The sequence below is a fragment of the Macaca mulatta genome, chromosome 13 (genome assembly GCF_049350105.2).
Source record: "Macaca mulatta isolate MMU2019108-1 chromosome 13, T2T-MMU8v2.0, whole genome shotgun sequence".
NCBI lineage: Eukaryota > Metazoa > Chordata > Mammalia > Primates > Cercopithecidae > Macaca > Macaca mulatta.
Window position 1 is genome coordinate 7782498 of NC_133418.1, and position 26359 is coordinate 7808856.

At 45.4% G+C, this 26359-nt stretch overlaps 1 protein-coding gene across 4 annotated transcripts in view; it reads right to left on the reverse strand.

Annotated features, from left to right (window-relative positions):
* Positions 1–26359, reverse strand: part of AFF3 (ALF transcription elongation factor 3) — a 580285-nt gene that overhangs the window by 81726 nt on the left and 472200 nt on the right. For all 4 annotated transcript variants that reach the window (XM_077958872.1, XM_077958871.1, XM_077958869.1 and 1 more), the window contains one exon: positions 24761–24798. In XM_077958872.1, coding sequence (XP_077814998.1) covers positions 24761–24798 — 38 coding nt within the window. The remainder of the gene's footprint in view (positions 1–24760; positions 24799–26359) is intronic.

Consider the following 26359-nt stretch of genomic DNA (forward strand, 5'->3'; position numbering starts at 1 on the left):
CTTTCAATCAAAGTATCGTTTGTGTAGGGTTGCCAGGCAAAGTACAGGGCACCCTGTGAACTTTGAATGTCAGATAAACAATGAAAAATATACAATATTAGGGATACATTGAGACTACAGAATTATTCATTGTTCCTGGATTTTTATTTGCTAAATCTGGCAACCTTAGGTTTGCAATCTTTCCTATCCATCCAATGTAAAGATGTGTGGTGCTGAGCATGTCTGGTGCTGAGTACAGAGAGGGCTTTACTGGAGGGGTTGTGTATGGATTACTTAAGATAAATGACACCTGGAAACAGCGTCAACATGAAATCATGTGCAGGAGACTTCCTGCTTGAAATTTTGCAAAGTGTCTTCTGGGTTGTGTGACAGGATCCTAGATGAAATGACAAGCGAGAGGATTAATTATAATTAATCACAGAAGGAAAGTTTGGGGGCCTGGGAATTCGTATTTCAGGTTGCCAAAGCTATTTAAAAAGCAATGTAATACAACAGTTGTAATGGAAGAACAGTCAGAAGATAAAAGTAAAGCACTGATAAAATATCGTATGAGTCTATTTCAAAGTTGCAAAATTCAGGGTTAAAATATTTCTCTTTAGAGCTTTTGAATTAGTTGAAGAGGATGAAAGGCAAGCTTTATGTAACCACTTTTCCAGTGAAATAAAACCTGTTTACATCTTGGTGACTGAAACACCTTCCAGCTAATTTAGAATTCTCAAGTGGCCACATGAAAAGATTAGAATTTCTATAAAAAGAAATGTCCCAGTTGCGTTCCAGTTCAGGTATAGAGAACGCAGTTACTGAAGGGTCTTCAGTTCATGTGAGCTAGCCAAGTGCCACCCATCGGAAGCTGCTGCATTTGGACGCTAGAACATTAGAAGATGCTATTTTATCCAACAGAACCAGTTTGGTAGACATGTTGGAATTTAATAAAGACCAGCTCTCTTTGTGGTGTTTTACTGAAAGAACACAGTATCTGCAAACCTAGAGTCCATTTTCCAAGTTCAAGTTTGTCGCTGCCAGTTCTATTTTTATACTACATAAAAGGTAGAAAATTCCTTCGGAAATCCTTCCTTCCTTCCCTCCCTCCCTCCCTCCCTTCCTTCCTTCCTTCCTTTCTTCTCTCTCCCCTCCCTCCCTCCCCCTCCCTTGATTCCTTCCTCTCTCTCTCTTTCCTCTCCCCTCCCTTCCTCCCTCTTTCCCCCTCCCTTTCCTTTTCCTCTCCTCTTCCTTTCCTTTCCTTTCTTTCACTTTTAAGTTCAGGGGTACATGTGCAGGTTTGTTATATAGGTAAACTTATGTCACTGGGTTTGATGTGCAGAGTATTTTGTCACCCAGGTGTTAAGCCTATTACCCATTAGTTATTGTTTCTGATTCTCTCCCTCCTCCCACCCTCCCTTGTCTGACAGGCCCCAGTGTCTGTTGTTCTCCTCTAGGTGTCCACGTGTTTTCATCACTTAGCTTTCACTTATAAGTGAGAACATATGGTAGGTGGTTTCCTTTCCTGCATTAGTTTGCTAAGGATAATGGATTCCTGCTCCAACCATGACCCTGCAAAGGACATGATTTCGTTCTTTTTTATGGCTGCATAGTAGGATAGTATTTCATGGTGTATATGTACCATATTTTCTTTGTCCAGTCCACCACTGACGGGCATTTGGGTTGATTCCATGTCTTTGCTATTGTGAATAGTGCTGCAATGGATATATGCATACATGTGTCTTATAATATGATTTATATTCCTTTAGGTATATATCTAGTAATGGGATTGCTGGGTTGAACAGTTCTGTTTTTAGGTCTTCGAGGAATCACCAGTGTCTTCCACAATGGCTGAACTAAAATTTACACTCCCACCAACAGTGTATAACATTCCTTTTTCTCCACAACCTCACTAACATCTGTTATTTTTTTGACTTTTAAATAATAGCCATTCTGATTGGTGTGAGATGGTATCTCTGTGCGGTTTTGATTTGCATTTCTCTAATGATCAGTGATGTTGAGCTTTTTTTCATATACTTGTTGGCCGCATGTATGTATTCTTTTGAAAAGTGTCTGATCATGTCCTTTGCCTACTTTTTAATAGGGTTGTTTTTTTCTTGTAAATTTGTTTAAGTTCCTTAGAAATGCTGGATATTAGAGCTTTGTCAGATGCATAGTTTGCAAAAATTTTCTCCCATTATGAAGATTGTCTGTTTACTCTGTTGATGGTTTCTTTTGCTGTGCAGAAGCTCTTTAGTTTAACTGGATCTCATTTGTCAATTTTTTTTCTTTCATTGCAATTGCTTTTGGCATCTTTGTCATGAAACCTTTGCCCATTCATACGACCAGAATATTGCCTAGGTTGTCTTTCAGGGTTTTTATAGTTTTGGAGTTTTATACTTAAGCCTTTAATCTATCTTGAGTTGATTTTTGTGTATGGTATAAGGAAGGGGTCCAATTTCAATTTTCTGCATATGGCTACCCAGTTTTCCCAGCATTATTTATTAAATAGGGAATCCTTTCCCCAATGTTTGTTTTTGTCAGCTGTGTCAAAGATCAGATGGTTATAGGTGTGTGGCCTTATTTCTGGGCTCTCTATTCTGTTCCACTGGTCTATGTGTCTGTTTCTGTACCAGTACCATGCTGTTTTGGTTACCATAGCCCTGTAGTATAGTTTGAAGTTGGGTAGTACGATGCCTCCAGTTTTTTGTTCTTTTTGCTTAGGATTGCCTTGGCTATTAGGGCTCATTTTTGGCTTCATATGAACTTTAAAATAGTTTTTTTTCTAATTCTGTGAAGAATGTCAATGGTCGTTTAATGGGAATAACACTGAATCTGTAAATTACTTTGGACAGTATGGCCATTTTCATGATATTGATTCTTCCTATCCAAGACCATAATTTTTTTTTTCATTTGTGTCCTCTCTGATTTCTGTGGGCAGTGGTTTGTAGTTCTCTTTGAAGAGGTCCTTCATTTCCCTTGTTAGCTGTATTCCTAGGCATTTTATTCTTTTTGCGCCAGTTGTGAATGGGAGTTCATGATTTGGCTCTCTGCTTGCCTATTGTTGGGTGTATAGGAATGCTAGTGATTTTTGCACACTGATTTTTTTATCCTGAGACTTTGCTAAAGTTGCTTATCAGCTTGAGAAGCTTTTGAACTGAGACAATGGGGGGTTTTCTAGATACAGGATCATGTCATCTGCAAACAAAGATAATTTGACTTCCTCTCTTCCTATTTGAATACCCTTTTTATTGTTTCCTTTTTTCTTGAGATGGAGTCTCGTTCTGTCACCCATGCTGGAGTGCAACGGCATGATCTTGGCTGGCTGCAACCTCTGCCTCCTGTGTTCAAGTGATTCTCCTGCCTCAGCCTCCCAAGTAGTTGGGATTACAGGCACGTGTCACCATGCCCAGTTAATTTTTGTTATTTTTAGTAGAGACAGGGTTTTACCATATTGGCCAGGCTGGTCTCAAACTCCTGACCTCAGCTGATCTACCTGCCTCAGTCTCCCAAAGTGCTGGGACTACAGGTGTGAGCCACTGCACCCGGCCTAATTTTTGTATTTTTAGTAGAGATGGGGTTTCACCATGTTGGCCAGGCTAGTCTCGAACTCTTGACCTCAAGTGATCCACGTGCCTTGGCCTCCCAAAGTGCTGGAATTACAAGTGTGAGCCACCACACCCAGCCCCTTTATTTCTCTTGTCTGACTGCTCTGGCCAGAACTTCCAGTACTTTGATAAATATGACTGACTTTTGATTAGTTTTGACCCAGTACTGCTCTCGCGAGGTTAATCAGCCATTTCAGTTAAGGCTTGGCCCTGAGTGACTTTTGTCAGTGAAGTCACCAGATACAAACTTGACATACAAAAATCACTAGCATTCCTACATACCAACAATAGCTGAGCTGAGAGCCACATCAGGAATGCAATCTCATTCACAATTGTCCCAAGAAGAACAAAATACCTAGGAGTACAGCTAACCAGGGAGGTGAAGGACCTCTACCATGAGAACTACAAAACCCTGTTTAAAGAAATCAGAGATGATGCAATTCCTCTGTAGACCTGATTATATAGACCCTCCGACTGTACTGAGTGCAGCTCCCCTTTTTTGGAACAAGCAGGTAGGATGGTATCTCGGTCGGTTTGGGCTGGCTACAACAAAAAACTGTAGACTGGGAGGTTTAAACAACAGACATTTATTTCTCACAATTCTGAAATCTGGAAATCCAAGATCAAGGTGCCAGTGGATTTGGTCCCATGGGGAAGCTCCTCGTCCCGGCGTGCAGATGGCCATCTTCTTGCCGTGTGCTCACATGACCTCTCCTTTGTGAGTGGTCTGGTCCCTCTTACTCTTCTTATAAGGACTCTAATCCCATGATGGGATCCTATCCTTATGACTTCACCTAAATCTAATCACCCTCACCAAAGGCCCCACCTCCTAATACTATTGGGGATTAGGGCTTCATTGTGTGAATGTTAAGGGAACATGAACATTTAGTTTATAACAGGTGCTGAGATAGATAAGCTGGTGACAAGTACCATGTTTCACTATAGGCCCCCTTCTGAGGGCTGCCTATGGGGGCAAGTGTCCCCACACCTCAGAAATGCTAACATCATGGAAGGGCAAGCTCAGGAAGACCCGTATTTCTTTTAGGAGCTTTGCCTTTTCCTAGGTTTTAGCATCCAGACTTCCAGGAGATGCTCTTCACCAGAAAGCTCACGGCCAGAGGTAAAGATAACACTGGAAGCATGACGGGGATGTACTGCACGAAGCTTGCAAAGGGGGAAGTTAACACGGAAATGTTAAATACGAACCAAAGTGACCGCAGTGGTGTTAGAAAACATCAGTCTACAATAGCTACTGAACACCTGTCTCAGAATCAAAGACATGGCTAGGATACACTCTTTACTGTTTCCTCAATAAATTTACAACAAAACTAGAGATTAGGGCAGAGTGGGAAGGATTACAGTCCCAGGGAAAATCCACAGGGGTGCTTTCACACAGTTGGGGTACAGCAAAGGGGCCTCTGCCTTGGTGGAAACAGAGGCCAGGTGTATTAGCTCATTTTCACCCTGCTATCAAGAAACTACCTGAGAGTGAGTAATTTATAAAGAAACAAATTTAATTGACTCACAGTTCCACACAGCGGGGGAGGCCTCAGGACACCTACAATCATGGCAGAAGGTGAAGGGGTGGTAGCAAGGCATGTCTTACGTGGTGGCAGGAGAGAGAGAGAGTGAGCAAAGAGAAAGTGCCACACTTTAAAACCATCACCTCACATGAGAACTCACTCACAAGAACAGCATAGGGGAAACCACTCCCATAATCCAATCACCTCCCACCAGGTCCCTCTCTTGACATGTGGGGATGACAATTGGAGATGAGATTTGGGTGGTGACACAGAGCCAAACCATATCACCAGGTGTGTTCTGGGCTCACCTTGTGGAGGAAGCGACGTGGCAGAGAACACGGGGTTTCAATAGGGTCAGTGGAGCTGAGACAGAGGAGGACATTTCAGAAGGAAGCAGCTACCAGCTAAGGCTGGAAGACAGGGAAGCACTGTGAGCTGCTGCAGGGAGGCAGGCAGAGCAGAACGTGGAGCAGGGCTTAGGGAGGGCCCAGCACCTGGGAGTGCCTGGACGTGTGATCCTTCCCCTCGGCTGCCGAAGTCCCGGGACTAGCACTCCAGAAATGTGTGCGCTCTTCTTTCCCAAAGAAGCCCAGCCCCAGGTCAATGAAAGGGTTAAGCTGGACTTCTCTCCATAGGTGGCCTGATTCTCGTGTGAACTGCCACCTGTCATGACACCCAATCCAGACAATGTCCTTCAAATTTGTCCCCTTCTGCCTATCCAGAGGTTACTTATAGTAAAATACATACAATACACAAATAACCATGTTAACCATTTGTAAGTGTCCAGTTCAGTAGTGTTAGAGTATATTCACACTGCTGCACAACCATCACAACACCCATCTCCAGAACCCTTTTCATCTTCCCAAACTGAAACTCAATACCCCGAAACAGCAACTCCCATCTCCCGTCACCCCAGGCCCTGGCAATGACCACTCTACCTCCTGTCTCTATGAACTGGACTACTCCAGATACTGGATATAAGTGGAATCATATAGTATCTGTCCTTTTGTGACCATCTTCTATCATTGAGCACAATGTCCTTAAGATTCATCCGTGTTGCAGAATTGTGTTAGCATCTCCCTCTTTTGTAATGCTGAATGATATTCCAGTGTATGGATATGCCAGTTTTGTTTATACAGTCATCTGTTGATGGACACTAGGATTGCTTCTACCTTTTGGCTATTGTGAATAATGCTGCTGTGGACGTGGGTGTCCAGACATCTGTTCAAGTCTCTGCTTTCAATTATTTTGGGTAATACCTAAAAGTGGAATTGCTTGATGATGTGGTAATTTTATTTTTAATGTTTTGAGGAACTGCCATACTGTTTTCCATAGTGTCTGCACCATTTCAGTTCCCATAAAAAATGCATAAGGGATCCAATTTCTCCACAACCTTGCCAACACTTTTTTTTTTTTTTTTTTTTTTTTTTTAGACAGAGTCTCGCTCTGTCACCCAGGTTGGAGTGCAATGGCACAATCTCGGCTCACTGCAGCCTCCACCTCCCGTGTTTAAGCAATTCTCCTGCCTTAGCCTCCCGAATAGCTGGGATTACAGGCACCCACCATCGTGCCAGGCTAATTTGTGTATTTTTGTAGAGAAGGGGTTTCACCATGTTGGCCAGGCTGGTCTTGAACTCCTGGCCTCAGGTGATCTGCCTGCTTTGGCCTCCCAAAGTGCTGGAATTACAGAAGAGAGTCACCGCGCCTGGCCTCAACACTTAATTCTTATTTTAAGTAGCTGTCCTAATGGGTGTGATAAGGGGTACTGAATTTCAGTTTGGGAAAATACGATATCTCATTGTGGTTTAAACCAGGACACTTTTAAGAGTGAAGGAGGCACCACCTATAATTATACAGGGGCACGGGTGCAAGCTGGGGTGACAGCAGCTATGGTCCGTCCAGGGCATCTCACGGGGAGTGGTGCCACTGTGGCCTTCTCAGCTCCCCGGGGCTGAGGTTTGGAAGACCAGAGCGTCAGGCTTCGCTGCAGAGCAAAATAGCCTTCTTAGGGGCCCAGCTCCTGCCTATCATCTACCCAGCTGCCTGTCTACTTGAATTTCCCTAGTTGCTCACTGAAAGGTAGAAGAAAATTTCCCAGACTATCTCCAGGTAATCAAGGTAGAGACAGTTTTAGAAGCTCAAGGAGGCTCCTGTGGAAACAGGATTTTAAATTAGTTGAAGTCTCATGTAATTAAAATGATTTTGATTGTAATGGTCACTTCAGTAATTCCTTGTCTATGAAAATCTTTACCAGCACTGCTATTGTACACCTTATCATATCAGTCACTGTTTGAGAGAAGTCAGCTGCCGCCCTAACCACGGAGGTGAAGAGTTGAGGGTGAAGGAGGAAAAGGAGTGTTTGACTTTATCCTTCATCACTTGTCAAGGCTAATGGCGAATCACGTTGCTTTTCATTTTTTTAGTGCAACTGGACTACCTAGAGACACGGGCTATTTGGAATCAGCTTTTTGTTTTCCATGCCTCTTTCCCCAAAATCATCTGCTAAGGCTGACAACAAGGCTGAGAGGTGGACGGGGGTGACTATCACTCTCTCCACTTGACAGATGACAAAAAAGACTCAGAGAAATAGTCAGTCAGTCAATATCCAGGGGTGCATCAGGCACCGTACATGTGCCGAGATTTGACAGGCACAAGCTGGGGTTTGCCGTCCATGGCAGGCAGGAAATGAGGTGTCTCGGCACAGCGGTGATGAGGGTCGCCAAAAGGCAAGCAGAGGGTGCTGTGTGGACGACGGCAATGCGGGGAGCGCCTGCTGGCGGACAGGGTGTTTCAGCTGCAGCCTAACGTATGGGTAGAAGGTGGCCAGGTAAGCCGGAGGGGAGGGAAGAAAGGCAGCCAAAAGGAAAACAGCTCCCGGGAGAAGCGCCAGCCTGTGTGCTATAGTTTGGATATGTTTTTTCTGTCCCCCAACAAAAGCAACGTTGATTTGGATCCTCACTGTGTGGTTTTGGGCCTGGTGGGAGGTGTCTGGATCATGGCCGCGGTGGATCCCTTATGAAGGGCTCGGTGCCGTCCTCCCAGTAGGGAGTGAGTTCTCATTCTGGCAAGATGGGATTAGCTCTCACGGAATGGATTAGTCCGTGAGGATGCATTGTTACAAAGCGAGTGGTTCCCCACTGCCTGGCCCCTCTTTGCACCTGCCCACTTCTCCTTTGCCCTTCTCTACCATGTTTTGAGGCAGCACAAAAGCCGTCACCAGAAGCCAAGCTGAGTGCCCCACTTCCTGTATAGCCAGTCACCAGAAGCCAAGCCAGTGCCCCACTTCCTGTATAGCCTGCAGAACCGTAAGCCAAATAAACCTCCTCCCTTCCTTCCTTCCTTCCTTCCTTCCTTCCTCCCTCCCTCCCTCCCTCCCTTTCTCTCTCTCTTTCTTTCTTTTTTTTGAGATGGAGTCTCGCTCTGTCATCCAGGCTGGAGTGCAATGGCATGATCTCAGCTCACTGCCTTCTCCGCCTCCTGGGTTCAAGTGATTCTCCCTCCTCAACCTCCTGAGTAGCTGGGATTACAGGCATGTGCTATCACGCCCAGCTAATTTTTGTATTTTTAGTAGAGACAGGGTTTCACCATGTTGGCCAGGCTGGTCTCGAACTCCTGACCTCAGGTGATCCACCTGCCTCGGCCTTCCAAAGTGCTGGGATTACAGGCGTGAGCCACTGTGCCCGGCCACATCTTTTCTTTCTAAACCACCCAGTCTCAGGTATCCCTTTATAGCAAGAGAAAACAGACAAGAGAATGTGCATGAACAGATGAGGGAGAAGGAAACCTCTGTGCCTGCAGTCACATGAGGCTGTGGCAGAGCCAGGCTGTGGCTTGGCAGAGCCGAGGCTTGAAGGGGACCCAGGAAGTCACTGGGGAGTCCTTCTGATTATTCAGGGAGTCTGCATGGTCTCTACAGCCCTGGAGTTTTACCTCCTTATTGAGGCAAGGGAGTTAGGATGACTGAAGGCCGATGCCCAGAGCAACAATATATGGGCACAGTTCACATTTTAAAGACCAATGGCATACAAAGTTGGTGTAGAGAAGGGAGCAAAATCTGTCCTTCATTTTCAAATGTTAGTGAATAGGTAATAGTTCTCCAGTCAGTTGGAACGAAGGGGAAAAGCTTCAAGAAATATGTCTTAGGAAATAATGTTGGCTTGGCACTCCCCTCCTTCATTATATATCTAAACACAACCATTTGGAAGGCTGAGGCAGGAGAATGGTGTGAACCCAGGAAGAGGGTGCAGTGAGCTGAGACCACGCCACTGCACTCCAGTGGAGGCAACAGAGCAAGACTCTGTCTCAAAAAAAACAAAACAAAACAAAACAAAACAAACACAACCATTGCACTTTTCAAGTTTTTTTTTGTCATCTTCTATTTTTAAGTGAAGAACACAGAAGGATGGCTGAAGTCCCCAGATCCACTTCCTTGGCTAGAATAGAACTAGACGAGGTGTGTTCTTGCAAGCAACCCCCAGCAGAATCCAGCCATCTGGGCAGGAGAACAGAGCAGCCCCTGGCCCCATGTGCAGTGTTCAGACTTGTGCTGTGAGCACGACTCGAGGCAAAGCTGGATTCTGTCTCTCATATATATATGTATACACACACACACACACACACACACACACGGTTGCTGTATGTATATCATGTATATGATATATATCTCTAGGTATATGATATATATGCACATACCATATCTATGTATATGGTATATACACACATATCATTCATATATATATATATATATATATATATATATATATATATATATGAGACAGGGTCTCGCTGCATCACCCAGGCTGGAGTGCAGCAGCACAATCACAGCTCACTGTAACCTCTGCCTCCTGGGCTCAAGCAATCCTTCCACCTCAGCCTCCCAAGTAGCTGAGACCACAGGTGTGCGCCACCATGCTAATTTGTGTGTGTGTGTGTGTGTGTGTGTGTGTGTGTGTCTGCAGAGATGAGGTCTTGCCATGGCATCCAGGTTGGTCTCAAACTCCTAGGCTCAAGCGATCCTCCCACCTCGGCCTTCCAAAGTGCTGGGATTGCAGGTGTGAGCTACTATACCTGGCCAATTTTTTTCTATTTCAAGGGCACTCAGGCCGATGGAGGAGGGATCTCTCAGACACCTAGCTCCATCTGCCAGGCCCTCCCTGCCCAAGACCACACTGCCACCCCTAAACCTGGGCTCCAGCTGGCTCTATCCCCTACTGTGTTCATTAACCTTGGGCAAGCGGCTCCATCTCTCTAGGCTTCAGTTTCCCCATGTGTAAAACAAGGATATTGACACTTGCACCCTGGGCTGTCTGGGGATGAAATGGGATGATGGCAGCAAGCCCCCAGCACAGGGCCTGGGGCAGCAAGCATGCAACCCTGAGAGACCACGAGGTCACATACACCCCCCACACCTGCCAGGACCCCATGGCTTTGTCAGAGAGGGGCACGTTATCATCTGGCTTGGTGGGAATCTTCCAACAACAGCAAAGGCCACGACCACAGTCCTTCTGTAATTCCACTAAATAGCTTAGTGGCTGGGGCCATGACTCAGAGAGAACCTGGACCTCCTTCATGTAGTCCCTCAGACGACTAACGCCTTAATTTGCTCGCTTGTGTTGGGTCCATGGTTATTTTTCTTGGCTTCTTAGCAGCAGGATTAGCCAGGCTGAATAGGGGTTTCTGTCTCCAAGGTAGGATGAGGAACTGTGGCCTAATGTGGCTCCCTGACTCACTGGCTGGGAGCAGGGTGAACAGGGCCACAGGGAGGCCACGTGGGGGAGCTGCCAGGGCTTCAGACTCTTGGCCTGGGCTGGGCTTCATCGAGGCCCTGTCCAATCGGCTGGACTGGGGCTAGCGAGCAGGCCCAATCTACTTTGTCTGTGAAATGGAAAAAAGCGGCCATGGATTCACCCTTCACAAGCAGTTGGTTCACTTCAACATTTTAATGGAACTGACCTGAAATTAATGAGCACTGTTGCACTGAGTAAATGCCGCCTCTCGGGACGAGAGGGGCAATGGGTAGAAGGCAGTGTGACAACTCAAACCCAAGGCCACGGACAATTACATAGAGGAAGTCTGTTCGGAATTTGGCGGATCGAATGGCTGTCCCCAAATAACAGGGATGCAGATGGCTGGGGTCTGATGCTGCCTGGCGAGAGCAGAGGCGGATGCTGCTTTCTGAGGGCCAGCGGGAGGACACGACGCGGCACTGGGCCAGCCAGCCACAGCCGGGAGCCAGCACAGGAAAGGGAGTTGGATGGAGTCAGAAGGTCAGGCCGCCCCAGTGAACAGGGAGCACATTAACCTTTTCCACAGCAGCGGGGGAGCTTATCAGGCTCCAAAATGCAGTCATCAAAGGCCAGCCAGCCCAGTGCAGCCAAGGCTGGCCCGGGGCTACCTCTGGGAGCAGGTCACGGGGCGGCAGCCTGCAAGCGGAGGCGAGGGCAGGCCCCGTGCCCAGAGCGAGCAGCTGCAGGGTGGCGTGCGCCAGCTGGCTCTGGGAGTCCCAGGCTGGAGAGCGGAATGGTCAGGGTGGGACCGTTCCAGGGGTGGGAAAAGGGGGGAAATGGAGAGGATGGGAGTGGGTGGGGGGTGCTGGCCTGAAGGGTTCTTAAAGCCAGAGAGAAAAGATTCCATAGGCTCTGGCCCGTTTTCTTCACTAAAAGGAGATGAAAAACAGAACAAAACAGATTTGATATCATGACTTTAACTCCCTGAAAAGTAGTGAAGTAGTTTGGTTTTAAACAAAGCAAAACAAAGCAAAACACCTCAGTCTATCTACTGGCTTTAAAACCACCCACTCATCACAAATGCTTCTGCGGCACGGCCTCCGCCCACTGCGGGTACAGGCATGAGTGATGAAGACAGCGGCACCTACGTTCAGAAACACATACGGCCACTGAAATGCATCTGCTTTGAATCTTTTTTTCTCCCTGTCAAATATATCATTTGTTGCCTTTGGGTGGCTTTCAAGGTCAGATCTGGCTCAGTGAGAATGGTGATGACATCTGCAAAATTAAAAAGTGGGGACTACCAGTTGTACCTTCACATGGCATCAGTGTAAACATTCTAAAAGAACCGACCACCAATTAACCAATCACCAACCAACACATTCCATGCAGACAGCAAGTGCTTAATTTAATCTAAGTACATTCAAGAAGGAACAGGTGTACTTCTACTTCAGAAATAGATATTTTAAAAAAAGAAGTAGGGTAGATAGCAGTGACAAATACTGAAAACTATGCTAATCAAGTCTTCTCTCTCTTAATTCCAACTATGAGATGTCACGTGTATTGGATACTTAAATTTTGTTTGGATGTAAATTTAAATACAAGCTAAATGAACCATTAAGCATTAGACACACAGTGTATGTTGTCCTTGGTCTAGAAGGGACAGCTACATTGGCATTCAAAAGGAGTATGACATAGTGACAAAGAATCAAGTAAAAATAATTTATAGCTTAGTGATTTCAATACTTTACCCCTGGTAACTTAATATACTTAGTCTGAGGATGAGTTCAGAAGAGAGGGAGCACAGAGTGGGACGACAATGTGTCAGAACCAGTATTTTTTTTTTTTTTCGAGTTGGAGTCTTGCTCTGTTGCCCAGGCTGTAGTTCAGTGGCATGCTCTTGGCTCACTGCACCTCCGTCTTCCGGGTTCAAGCAATTTACCTACCTCAGCCTCTTGCAGGTGCACACTACCACACCCAACTAATTTTTGTATTTTTAGTAGAGACGAGGTTTTACCATGTTAGCAAGGCTAGTCTCAAACTCCTGACCTCAGGTGATATGCCTGCCTTGGCCTCCCAAAGTGCTAGAATTACAGGCGTGAGCCACCGGCCAGAACCAGTTGTCTTTTCACTGCCTCTAGGGAGAGTCTGGTCCCTTTGGCCCTTTCCAGTGTTCGCAGACTGCAGTGAGGCTGGGGGGCTCCGGTGGCGCGGGCGGGGGGCTCCGGTGGCACGGGCGGGGGGCTCCGGTGATGCGGGTGGGGGGCTCCGGTGGCGCGGGCGGGGGGCTCCGGTGGCGCGGGCGGGGGGCTCCGGTGGCGCGGGTGGGGGGCTCCGGTGGTGCGGGTGGGGGGCTCCGGTGGTGCGGGTGGGGGACTCCGGTGGTGCGGGTTAGTTTTTCTCTTCCGTGGTCACAGACACCTGGCTAAGGAGCAGGGGAGGGTTGGTGTGTGGGGCTGTGCCCAGCTGTCCCCCCGCCCACAGAGGATCTGAGTAACTTGCAGGAGTTCTTCTCCACTAACAGAGAGGGAAAGGAGGGATGTCCAGACTAGAACTCCAGCACCTCAAGCCCAGGAGAGAGAACATGGGATTCCCACCCCAGGCCTACGAGAAAGGGGGCGTCTGGAAGAACCTGGGATACTGGGATGTGCAGGATGTTCGCTCTTCCCTGCTGCCTGTTTTTCCTGTTTTTAATTCTGGAAACAGACACGTAACATCAGATTGGCCAAGGGTGTCCAGTTCGGTGGCATTAAGTACATGTACGTTGTTGTGCAGCCTAGACCACTATCATTCTTTCTGAAAGAGGTCAAAACTCTTCTAACTATGCCCCAGACCGAGTCATCCCATGTGTTCCTGCAGGCTCTTGGGAATTGTGAGCATTGACTGAATGGGTTAAAACTGAATTTCACCCAGAGGCGCCTTGGGCTGTGGCCTCCTTGCCAGACATCAGGCAGCAAGTCTGTATTAATCCTCAGGAATCCCTGGCCACGAAACCATCTTAAAGGGCAATTAGTGGCTTGATACAACTCATTATTTATTTACTCAAAAGACTGTATCCTTGCCCTGCTCTCTTCTTCTATTGTGTAAACTACATGTTTGGGACCTTTGAACATGTGTATTATGTACCTGATAGAACTCAATGGCTTCTCTGGAGCCATTCCGTTTTATTGTGGAAATTAGTACTAGGGGGCTTTTAAAAGCTGATTTTTAGACCCAACAGCCTGCGTTTGTTCACATTAATGCAGTGGATGGAGCTAACAGCCACCAAAGGGCTGTGAGGGACACCTCTGTGGCCTGTTGGAGCAGTGAGCCCCAGGGGCTCCACTTTTGTGAATACAGATGGTACTCGCTGGGCCTGTTAGAGAGGAGAGGGCTGCATGGAGACTCAGTTGGCACTTATCTCTCTTCACACCACCCCCGACAGTCCTCTGCCAGGGTTCCCCCATGTTATCCGGGCATGACTGTTTGCTTTTGAAATATTAAGTGTTATTTACTTTGAAATTGTAAAATGAGACCAATTCATTGGAGATGAGCTGGAAAGGTATCAGGAAATGACCCATGGTGACTCTTTTGTTTTTTTTTTTAAAATGCCTATTTATTTATTTATTTATTTATTTATTCTTTTGAGACGGAGTCTTGCTCTGTCACCCAGGCTGGAGGGCAATGGCACAATCTCGGCTCACTGCAGCCTCTGTGTCCTGGGTTCAAGTGATCCTCCTGCCTCAGCCTCTCGAGGAGCTGTGATTACAGGGGTGTGCCACCGTGCCCAGCTGATTTTTGTATTTGTTTTGAGTAGAGGTAGGGTTTCACCATGTTGGCCAGGCTGGTCTTGAACTCCTGGCCTCAAGTGAGGGGATCCCAAAGTGCTGGGATTACAGGCGTGAGCCACCGCACCCGGCCCGGGATGACTTTTTTTCTGTGAGTAAAGGAGAAAGACAGTGTGGCAGAGAGAGGTGGTAGCCTCCTCAGAGGCATGCAGGAGCCTCATCTGGCACCCAAAGACCCACAGTTTGGCTTTTAGGAGAGAACAGGGTCTACTAAAACATACTTCAAAATAGGGATGGCATGAGTAATAGAAGGGATATTTCTTAGGATTTGCTGATATTTGTTTTTCTACAAAATCAATGTAAAAACATGCTCCATACTACTAGCTATGAGTTGTTTCATACATTAAACCCATACTCTGTTATTTTCTTCTCTTGGTTTTTAAGCCTCTTGGTAGGACTTATATCAAAGAGCATCTTATGATACCTCATGCATGACTTTTCTTGGTGGTGCAATGAGGTAATTACTCTCATATGGAGGGAGAAAGGAAGTGCCTTTTCTATTCATCCCCTCTTTTAATCTGTACATAAACCTAACAAGGAGGGCATTAGTAGCAACCTGCTTCTGCAACTGGGAAAGCTGAGACTTGGATGTGTAAATGCTTTGCCCAAAGTAAACTCCAGACCAAGTTCAAGGACTCAAAGTCCTGGGCTTGCTTCATGATGTCTTGTAAAAAGAGGAGCGAGTGGGGAAAGCTGGGCCAGAGGGTTTTTGTTTTTTGCTTTTGCTTTCTTGTCTCCTTATCATGACAGCATAAATGAGTGGCATCATTTGCATTCTTGGTCTTAGTGCATTCGATAAGTCATGATTGAGCAGTCATTTTGTATAAAGTACTACTAATAGTCAGGATGTGGTTCTTGCTGTCAGTAGTTGAGACCAGACATAAATACATAAAGGAGGCAGAGACTGTAAGCTGGCCTGTGCCAGGAATTACATGAGGTGCTTATGCAATAGGAGCTGCGGGCGCTGGGGCAGTTGGCTGTTTAAGTTTTCCGCGGAAGAAGAGGCTTGATCCCATGCTTGAGGGATGTGCTGCATAGCAGAAGACCCCTCCCATGCCTCCTTGCATTGGCCGCTGTCTAGAGCTGGCCTCACACTTTCTACTCGGACGCCCACAGCCACAGAAGGGAGGCCTGCCACTCCCTGTCCACCCTGCAGCCTGGCCCTGCCCAGGTCATTCCTTCTGTGTTCTCCTCCCTTCTCCACTCCTGGGTCACCTGATGCTTCCTGTCCTCCACATGACACCTCATATGTCCCCTCCCCATTCTCCTTCCCCTGTAATCAGGGAGTAGGGTAATGTTATACCTGTGTCCCTCAGTGACACTGATTTCTTCATAGTCTGACGCAGAGGGCTGCTACTGAAGTCGCTAAAAGCACCAACTCTGGAGCCGCATAGACACTCTGTGGCTTTCCAGCTGTAAGACTGGGGGTGAATTACCTGCGTTTGGAAACCAAGACTCACTAGGACTTCAGGGAGAGTACTTTAGAACATGAAATGAGGCCAGGTGCGGTGGCTCACGCCTGTAATTCCAGCACTTTGCGAGGCTGGGGTGGGCGGATCACCTGAGGTCAGGAGCTGGAGACCAGCCTGGCCAACACGGTGAAACACCATCTCTACTGAAAATACTAAAATTAGCTGGGTATGGCGGCTCATGCCTATAATTCCAGCTACTTGGGAGGCTGAGGCATGAGAATCATTTGAACCCGGGAGGTGGAGGTTGCAGTGAACTGAGATCGCGCTACTGCTCCAGCCTGGGTCACTACTCCAGCCTGGATGACAGAGTGAGACTCTGTCTCAAGAAAACAACAACAACAACAACAACAACAAAAGAACACGAAATGAAATGAAATGGACTTTCATGAAAAATGTCTCTTTAAGGCCCTCACATTGCATTCTTCCTTCCTCACCGAGAGAGTCGTCACGAGGATTAAATGAAGTAAGGTATGTGAGATGCTCAGTATGCTACCGGACACGCGACTGTTCTAAGGAGATCTATGACTACTTATGTGTATGTCGGCATTGTAATATACTCAGTATTTATGCACGTGCCTACATGTCCTCTACCACACTGTAGATTCCCTGCGAGTGGAATCCATGGGTAATGATTTTTTTGGTCTTCTACGGAGACCAGAAGAATCCCTACCATTTTAGGGATTCAGTACTGTCAATATTCACTGAATGAATGAAGAAGTACAAATGAAAAGTCATGTCAACAGTATACAAAGCACAAAAATCAGGGGACAGGAGAAGGAGGGAGGAGCCAGCAGCTATCTGGCCCAACCCCCACTCAGTACAAGAGACTTCTGGATAGCATCCTACAGTTCTCTTTTGTTATTGAGTTCTAATCTAATTCCACTCTAATTTCATCATACTGAGTGGTTTTGATCTTTTTTTTGGAACTTTCTTGCCGACTTTTGGACTGAGTTTTTTTCTCATTTTTCCATTTCTTCCCCCTGTGTGTTTGTGGATTCTATAACATCCAAACAAGCAGGCATGAACACCTCTTTGAGACACTTAGCGATGAGCCCCTGATCATCTACCTCTGACTCCTGAGGCATCTGCTGCAAGGATGGATAGCCACAGTTGCAAAAAATTATTTTCTCTTTTAAGCCCAAAGTTGCCATTATTTTAACCACAAAGCATTGGTCTAGTTCATCCATTCATTTATCAAATGACTTACAGTGTCTCCTAATTGCCAGGTACTGTGCTAGGTGCTAGAGATAAAAAGGTTACCAAGCCAGAAATAATGTTAAGATGCAAAACGTGGCCCAAACCTCCTATCTCTGACCCCAGCCAAGCTGCTCTACTGGTGCATGATGGGAGGCAAGAGAATCATATTGACTGGGAGTCCAGGGACCTGGGATCTAGTCCTGGCTCTGCCACTTGCTCCTGTGTGGCCCTGGGTGAGTCGCATCACCTGTTCGAGGCTCAGTTTTCTCATCTGTAAAATGGGTCCCATCTATCTTTCAGGGTTGTTGTGAGGACCATAAAATGAGGCAGTAAATGTGATAGTGATTCTAAACTCTAAAGCTCTGCAAGTTTTTATTCGCAACTTAATTGTACACTTAAAAATAACTAAAAGAGTATAACACAAGGGATAAATGCTTGAGGGAATGGATTTTTAAAAAGTTTTTATTCACATGGCATACTTAAAAGACTTCTTTTCTTTAAAGACTTTTTTATTTTTTTGAAACAGAGTCTTGCTCTGTCGCCCAGGCTGGAGTGCAATGGTGCGATCTCGGCTCACTGCAACCCCAGCCTCCCGGGTTCAAGCGATTCTCCTGCCTCAGCCCCCTGAGTAGCTGGGATTACAGGCGCGTGCCACCATGCCTGGCTAATTTTTGAATTTTTAGTAGAGACGGGGTTTCACCATGTTGTTCATGCTGGTCTTGAACTCCTGACCTCGTGATCCGCCTGCCTCGGCCTCCCAAAGTGCTAGGATTACAGGTGTGAGCCACCGTGCCCGGCCCTAAAAGACTTCTTTATAAGGAGCCGTCTTGCTTCGGGGAGACGGAACACTGCTGAGGGCCTCAGGGCAGAGTTGATGTGCACCTGCCAGCACACCACCTTCACATCTTCATGGAACCTTCACACTTTCTTAAAAGTGCTCCACCTCCTCCTTTTTTTTTTTTTTGTCCCTTAAAGAAGAGACTGTTAGTACTGTGTGGCAATTGTGCCTGTCCTCTCACATGGCCAGGGACTGGATGACACATTATCCAGAAAGGTACACTTCTGTGCTGGTGGCCACTCCAACACACTTCCTTTATTTGGCTGGAGCTGGTCCACTTGACAAGGGGTCAGGAAGATGAAGCTGAATTCAACCTCCCACCCTGCCAGGCAGGCACCTGCCCTCCCCACCTTGCTATGGGGCCATTTCTGATCTGGCTTCTGACAGACCATTTCACATTCTTCTACCTACGTGGAGGTGAAACTCCCTTAGTTTTAGGCAATTCCTCATTTACTTGATTTCATTATATTCTCCCTAATGGGCAACAAGGAGATTTGATGTGTGAGATTGATTCAAGAAAGGACAAAACTGAGGGCAGCAAATGTGTGAGCCTCGAGTCCTTTCTCCTTGCAAAGGCAACACTCACCTGGCTGGTGAAGCCAAGAGCACAGCCACATGGCTGCTTCTCATATTGGCACCCCCAGCCCCAGCGCAGCGCCCCAAGGAGCATGCTGGATGCGCTCAGTAAATATTTGTGAAATAAATGAATAAATCAATGGCAGTTGTTTGGATTTCAATATAAATGGATCTTGGGCCTGAGATCCTGCCAGATGGGCAGACAGGTTACAGTCTGGTGATGCATCTCCAAGGCTATAAAAATGTAGCCATTGCTGGAGTCGCAGGCTGACATTTCAGAAGATGATTATATGCACAATTTAACCACATGGCTATTTGTGCCCTCCAAGTGCCATCGCTTCAACAACTGTTTTCATGTTGGCTTTTTTGCTCGTTCCTCTGTCTTTTTTTTTTTTTTAAGTCAAGCATAATTTTTTGCAGCCTCTCATATTTCTAGCTGAATGTGATTTATTCATATAAAATTACGTTCCATTTTTATAAAACCCAAGTTACTGCAAATGATGCTTGAGGTTTCACAGAAAATATTAATTCCTGGTCGGCTGCTATAAAGCATGCCTGCTCGCCGAGAGCAGTGCTCTCGCTCTGAGACAGATGGAAGCAGTCCAAGGGTATGATTAACTTCTTAGTCCTGGCAATTGCCTAGTGCTCCTCTTGCCCTAGATTTCAAGATTGACCTCCAGCTTCTCTGCAGACGCACAGTTGCTCAGCTTGATAAATCACACGGATCCCTTTTTTGATCAGAGTTTATCTACTATTGACTACTCATGAAGGGAAGTTAATCGTATTCAAGGCACTTCATATGCTGCACACATACCCTTGCTTCTTCCTAACAGCACTTTGCGTATTTTCTACATTGGAGGTGATGTGGCATCTTTCGCCGTGCAGAGGGTCCACACCAAAGATCCACCTTTATCCTGTTCATGCCTCTTCTTTGTCTCTACCAACCAGCATCAAATACATCGACCCATAAGAAGAAAAAGCACGTGAGAGGCACACAATAAGCAGGGAGTAAGTGAGACGAATTGCGTCCCTTTACAAACTGAGATTTTCTTATAATTGGCCTGTTTACTTTGTCAAGGACTTTGCCGGGCCGCGTGCAGTGGCTCACACCTGTAATCCAGCACTTTGGGAGGCCAAGGCAGGCAGATCACTTGAGCCCAGGAGTTCAAGACCTGTCTGGGCAACATGGCGAAGCCCCGCCTCTACGAAAAGTCCAAAAATTAGCCGGGCGTGGTGGCTACCGTGGCACTGGGCAGGGCATGGGGAGGGCTGAGATCGCTCGAGGCTGCAGTGAGCTGTGATCGCACCACTGCACTCCACCCTGGGTGACAGAGTGAGACCCGGTCTCAAAAACCAGAAAGGAAAAAAGAATTTTGCCATCTCTTCTTGCCCTGTTTGTCTGCTTTCTTCATTTTGGGGGGACATAAATGGGCCTCCGGTAGGCCAGCTGACTCTCAGTGGTATAAAACAGATTTAAATATTCTACTGTCAGGGGTAGAAAAGAACAGACAACGCACCATCCCACTCTCACACACCCCTTCCGTCACGACCCCTTGCGTCACTGGTGGGCAGCAGGTGCAAGCGAGTGGGGCTGAAGCCCAAACTCCCGTTCGGCTTGCCATGGTGATCCAGTCTCACCCTGAAAGTACATTTTGCCTATTTGGGGTGAGTCATAAATTAAGTCCATTGGTCAGGCAAGACCAAGCAAAGGAAAAGGTTTTTTTGGGGGATGATCACAGCTGATTTTTAACATTTATGTAATGGAAACATCACAGTTTTAATTTATCAAGATTGTGCGTCGATTACAGAAGATTCTCTGAACTTTAAAGCATACAGTCTGAACTGTCAGATATTGGATTTGTGCTGGAATGCCAATTTAGAAAATAAACCAGGAGACTGGAGAAATGAAAAGACAAGATTGACTTTCCAAAGACGTCTGGACATTCTCCAAGCTCCAGCACCCCAGAGGGATGAGATTTTTTGAGACGGAGTCTAGCAAGGGAAAGGGAAATGCACCTCTTTCTTTTTTGTATAACTGGCCTCATCAGGTCAGATCTCAAGGCTTTGAAGTCAGGTTTTCTTATAGGGAAACAGAGAACAAAAACCGGCTTCCAACAGTGTAAACTCATGTCCTTCCACCAAACCCAAGTCAATGAAATCCTGTTTCATCATCGATTTGTACATCTTGGAACACAATAGCTCCGGCCTTGTCTAAATGTCCTTGTGTTCACTGGACACTCAAGGTTGAGGCTCAGTGGAAGTGAAATGAGCCCACGGATGAGCAAACTTGCAGGACACTGAGGACCTGAAGGAGGATAAGACCCAGAGTGTGTCACAGACATGCTCCTCCATGAGGAGCCAGTGTGCATGGCCAGAGCCAGGGTGGGCTTTTCTGTCCCATCCCAGAATTACAGAACTCAGGAAGCACCTTGTGAGGTCTGAAAAGTGCTTCTTCCTCCAAGAACAAAGAGGAAGGCACGACCTCATCATTATGGAATTTTCTATAAAGAGCTGATAACAGGCTCAAAGCAAAAAGTTTACGAAACCAGGATGGTTTGTGTAAACGAATGTATAATAGCTTCATACCAGGCTCCAAGTAGCCAGAGGTATTGGGCCTAGAACCCCACTTTGGGATATTCAGGACCTGGGGAGACCTTTACTCAATTCCATTCCCACCCTGAGGTTCCTCTGGCAGACAGAACATTAGGCAAGTCATACAGTAAGTAGCCTGACTTGAGGCACTTGGGGCATTTTTCTAGAAAATATTGGTTTATTCAAAAGAGTAAGTAATGTGATAGAAAATGACATCTGTTGCTTGATAAGTTATTCTCTACTTACAAACTAGAAAATATGAATGCAATTAATTCAGTAGGTATTTTAAAATCATTATTTTGAAGAAGGGTTTTAATTTCCATCTTGAAATTTCTATCTTGAAATTTCTATCTTGAAATGGTTACAGATGCTTATCACTTATGGGGACTACTTCTGTGGCCCTGAATTCGTAGCAAATACACAATAGAAAAAGAATGGCTGTTATTGAAAAGTCAAAAAACAACAGATGCTGGAGAGGCTGTGGAGAAAAACGAATGTTTGTACACTGTTTGTGGGAGTGTAAATTAGTTCAACCATTGTGGAAGACATTATGGCGATTCCTCAAAGCCCTAGAGGCAGAAATAGCATATGATCCAGCAATCCCATTAATGGGTATATACCCAAAGGAATATAAATCATTCTACTATAAAGGCATATGCACCTGTATGTTCATTGCAGCACTGTTCACAATAGTGAAGACATGGAATCAACCCAAATGCCCATTAATGATAGACTGGGTAAAGAAAATATGGTACACATATGCCATAAAATACTCTACAGCCATAAAAAGGAACAAGATCATGTCCTTTGCAGGGACAGGGGTGGAGCCATTATCCTCAGCAAACTAATGCAGGAACAGAAAAACAAACACTGCATGTTCTCACTTGTAAGTGGGAGCTGAATGATGAGACCCAAGAGGGGAAACATACACTGGGGCCTGCTGGTGAGGTGTCGGGGAAGGGAGAACATCAGGAAGAACAGCTAACAGACGCTGGGCTTAATACCTAGGTGATGGGTTGACAGGTGCAGCAAACCACCATTGTACACATTGACCCATGTAACAAACCTGCATATCCTGCACATGTGCCCCTGAACTTAAAATACAATTTGAAGAAAAAAAAAAAGAAAAAAGAAAAAGCACAGAGAAGTCGCTTTACACAACCGCATTGCTAGAATAGCAGACAAGGTCAACTCATCACTTTGAAATGACCAATTTTGAATAGAAAAAGTGCTACATGGCCGGGCGCAGTGGCTCACGCCTATAATCCCAGCACTTTGGGAGGCCGAGCTGGGCGGATCACCTGAGGTCAGGAGTTTGAGATCAGCCTGGGCAATATGGTGAAACTCTGTCTCTACTAAAAATACAAAATTAGCCAGGCGTGATGACACATGCCTATAATTCCAGCTACTCGGGAGGCTGAGGCAGGAGAATTGCTTGAACCTGGGAGGCGGAGGATGTGGTGAGCTGAGATCGTGCCATTGCACTCCAGCCTGGGCAACAAGAGTAAATCTCTGTCTCACCAAAAAAAAAAAAAACAAAAAAAAAAACAAAAAAAAAAACAAAAAAAAAAGAAAACAAAAAGAGCTACAGTACAGTAAGGGAAATGCCCTATTATATTTGAGAATAAAGAAATGTGTAAGAAGAATGGTGACAGTGAAAACCTCTGTTTTTGGGTGAGGAATGGGCTTGACAAGGGATTTTTTTGTGAAAATATCAGAAAAAAAAGGAAATGGCATTGTTCATCATTAAAATCTACGCACATTTTCTCTTTAGGACAAAGTCGTATATCTTTTGGGAAGAAATCTTCAAATGTATCAGTCCTAGTTTCTGATGAATTGTCTTTGTATTTGCGACCATGTCTTCAAAATGAATCCATATTTTACTAAAATAGGTTTTGATTCATTCTACTAAAGGTCGTAATGACATTTTGTATTTATATGTGTAGCTTTACTAAAATATAATTTACATTCCATAAAGTTCACCCATTTAAAGCATACAATTCAGCGGTCTGGTATACTTACAAGGATGTGCAACCATCACCATAATCTATTTCTACAACATCATCATCCCCAAAAGAAATCTTGTACTCGTTAACAATGACAAAGTTTTGTAAACTTTGAGGGTTTTCCCTTGCGTCTCAGTGCATTTTGTTGAAGGAATTGCTTACTTAAGAAGAAAAGTCAGAGACAGAAAAGAAATATGTATAGGAAAGAAATGCCTACGTTATATTCTAAATGTGTTTTGATCTAGACTCTTTCCTCCTCCTACTGACATACTCAGAAGCACCGCAGTCATCAGCTTTTGTGAAAATCCCAAAAGCAATTCCAGAAGATCATGTGCCAGCCACTCAGGACACACAGGCTTGTGTGGTTGTCATGGGGAACGTTTTGTAATTGAAATAAAAATACTCATGCTCAGTCTGCCACCACACAGAAAATGCTTTTCACTCACGCACACCAGATAATTCGCCTAAGTGACAGGTTTTACTTTGGAGGAAGCACCAAGCTAAGCTGGTTTACACAGTCAATGATGGCTCATTCCATGAAAAAGGAACTGGAAAGAAAGGCAAGGTGGTGAAGGTTAGCTAGACGATGAGGAGGTGCCAGCCAGCCAGGCAAGGCACAGCTCCTCCTGCTGCTTTTAATGCTGTGGAGACACACAGGTACTTCCTCTTTACCTCCTGACAGTTCCTTAAAACATGCACACGCGTGCGCACGCGCACACACACACTCTCTCTCCAATCTTAGTAAGTGAAAAAACCAAAACCAAAACCAACCAAACCAAACCAAGGGTCTGGCCTATTCTAGAAAGTGACTTTACATACCCTCATTCAACTCTCTGTCTCCAGCCTTTCAGACAAAGCAGGATATAAAATAGAGCCTGTGTGTATTTCCTGATGAGGTTTACACATCTCACTCAGTAACACACGTCAGGAGAAAGAAGCCAAAGCAAGGAGTAAAAAGTCAAGCACGTGGGACCGTGAGTTGTTGGGTTATGTGCATAAAATATTTCAAGAGAGAGAATCTTATCAAAAGATAGATAGCTCCCAGTGAAATGATATGGAAAAAGTCCGAAGAAAACATCTCAAAATAAATGAAGTACTTATTGCTGAACAATGAGCTTAGAGCTCAGCCAATTCCAAAGTTCAGAATTTACCGCACCATTCAGGCCTCTCTCTCTAAGTTTCTTGTCTCTTGTTTCATTGCACAACAAGGGATTCTTCATATTTGCTATGAAATACAACAAGGCGATTTTTGCAGTGATAAACTCCACACATGCATGACAAATCCAAGCATGCAAAATGTTTAACATCCCAGTTCACAGATACTTTAGGGACAAAATCCGATTATGAATTATATGCCACAATAGGGCTCAATGTTTCATAAAGCAATTTATAGTTCATAAAAATGACAAAATGTACCTGTCAGACAGAGTGCGGAGAGCCGTTCTCTGAGCTGCCTGTTGGAAGAAAGAAAGGGCAGAGATGTTTATTTAATATTCTGACTTTTGAATTATGTGCTCAATCAACACTTAAAAAAAAAACAAAAACCCTGTGTTACACACATTTTTGCCATGTGGCCAAATTTTAAACGACTAGCAATGTAGTAGAAAGCACTGTTGTAAAATGTGTGCGATGAAATGAACCTTCACGGAGAGTTAACTGAAGCCTGGCAATGCACACTTGCAACCAGGGAGTGAGTTTGGGGGTGCCAAAGGACTGCACCCAGGTAAGCTTGGACAGGCCTCCGGCAATTGGCAAAGACCACAGCTACTTCTCTGAAATCACCTTCCCATTGTTTTATTGTTCTTTCCTATAAGAAAACAAAAAGGTCTGTTTTGGTTTCTTTGTAGCTTCTTTCCCAATGAAGGTGTAATTTCTCACTCGGATTTCAGATTGAAAAAGTTTCTACAGTTGGAATATGGAACGCCACTAGAAATCTCAAGGGATTATTGCTTTGTTTTAGGCATAATGATATTATGGCAACGGTTTTTAAAATTCACATAGAAATGTTAATGGATACAATTATCTGATGTTGGGATTTGCTTTAAAATAATATACGGGGAGGGCTGCGTGTGGTCCCTTATGCCTGTAATCGCAACACTTTGGGAGGCTGAGGCGGGTGGATCACCTGAGGTCAGGAGTTCAAGACCAGCTTGGTCAACATGGTGAAATCCCATCTCTACTAAAAACACAAAAGTTAGCTGCGCGTGGTGGCGGGTGCCTGTAACCCCAGCTACTCAGGAGGTTGAGGCAGAAGAATCGCTTGAAACTGGAAGGCAGAGGTTGCAGTGAGCCAAGATCATGCCACTGCACTCCAGCCTGGGCAACAAGAGCAAGACTCCATCTCAAAAAAATAAAATAAAATAAAATAAAATAAAATAAAATAAAATAAACACAAAAAACACAGTGGGAGAAGGGCAGAGTGAGTGGGCACATACATAGATAAGATGGCCCTGGGTTGAGAACTGCTGATGTTCGGCAATGAGCACGGGGCAGGTTCTTATATTATTCTGGCTACTTCCCTACATGAGATGAACAAAACTTTCATTTTGTATTGAAAATGTATTGATTTGTTTTTTGCTTTTTTTGGTCTACTAAAATTAATGTGGGTGTGTGTGCTGAAATTTCCCATAATAAAAAACTAAAAGAAAAGATATGAAGAAGGCTCCATTTTGGCTGGGCACGGTGGCTCACGCCTGTAATCCCAGTACTTTGGGAGGCCAAGGTGGGTGGATCACCTGAGGTTGGGAGTTCGAGACCAGCCTGACCAACATGGAGAAACCCCATCTCTACTAAAAATACAAAATTAGCCAGGCGTAGTGGCACATGCCTGTAATCCCAGCTACTTGGGAGGCTGAGTCAGGAGAATCTCTTGAACCCGGGAGGCAGAGGTTGCAGTGAGCCGAGATTGTGCCATTGTGCTCCAGCCTGGGCAACAACAGTGAAAGTCCGTCTCAAAAAAACAAAACAAAACAAAACAAAACAAAACAAAAGGCTCCAGTTCTCCATCAGATTCTC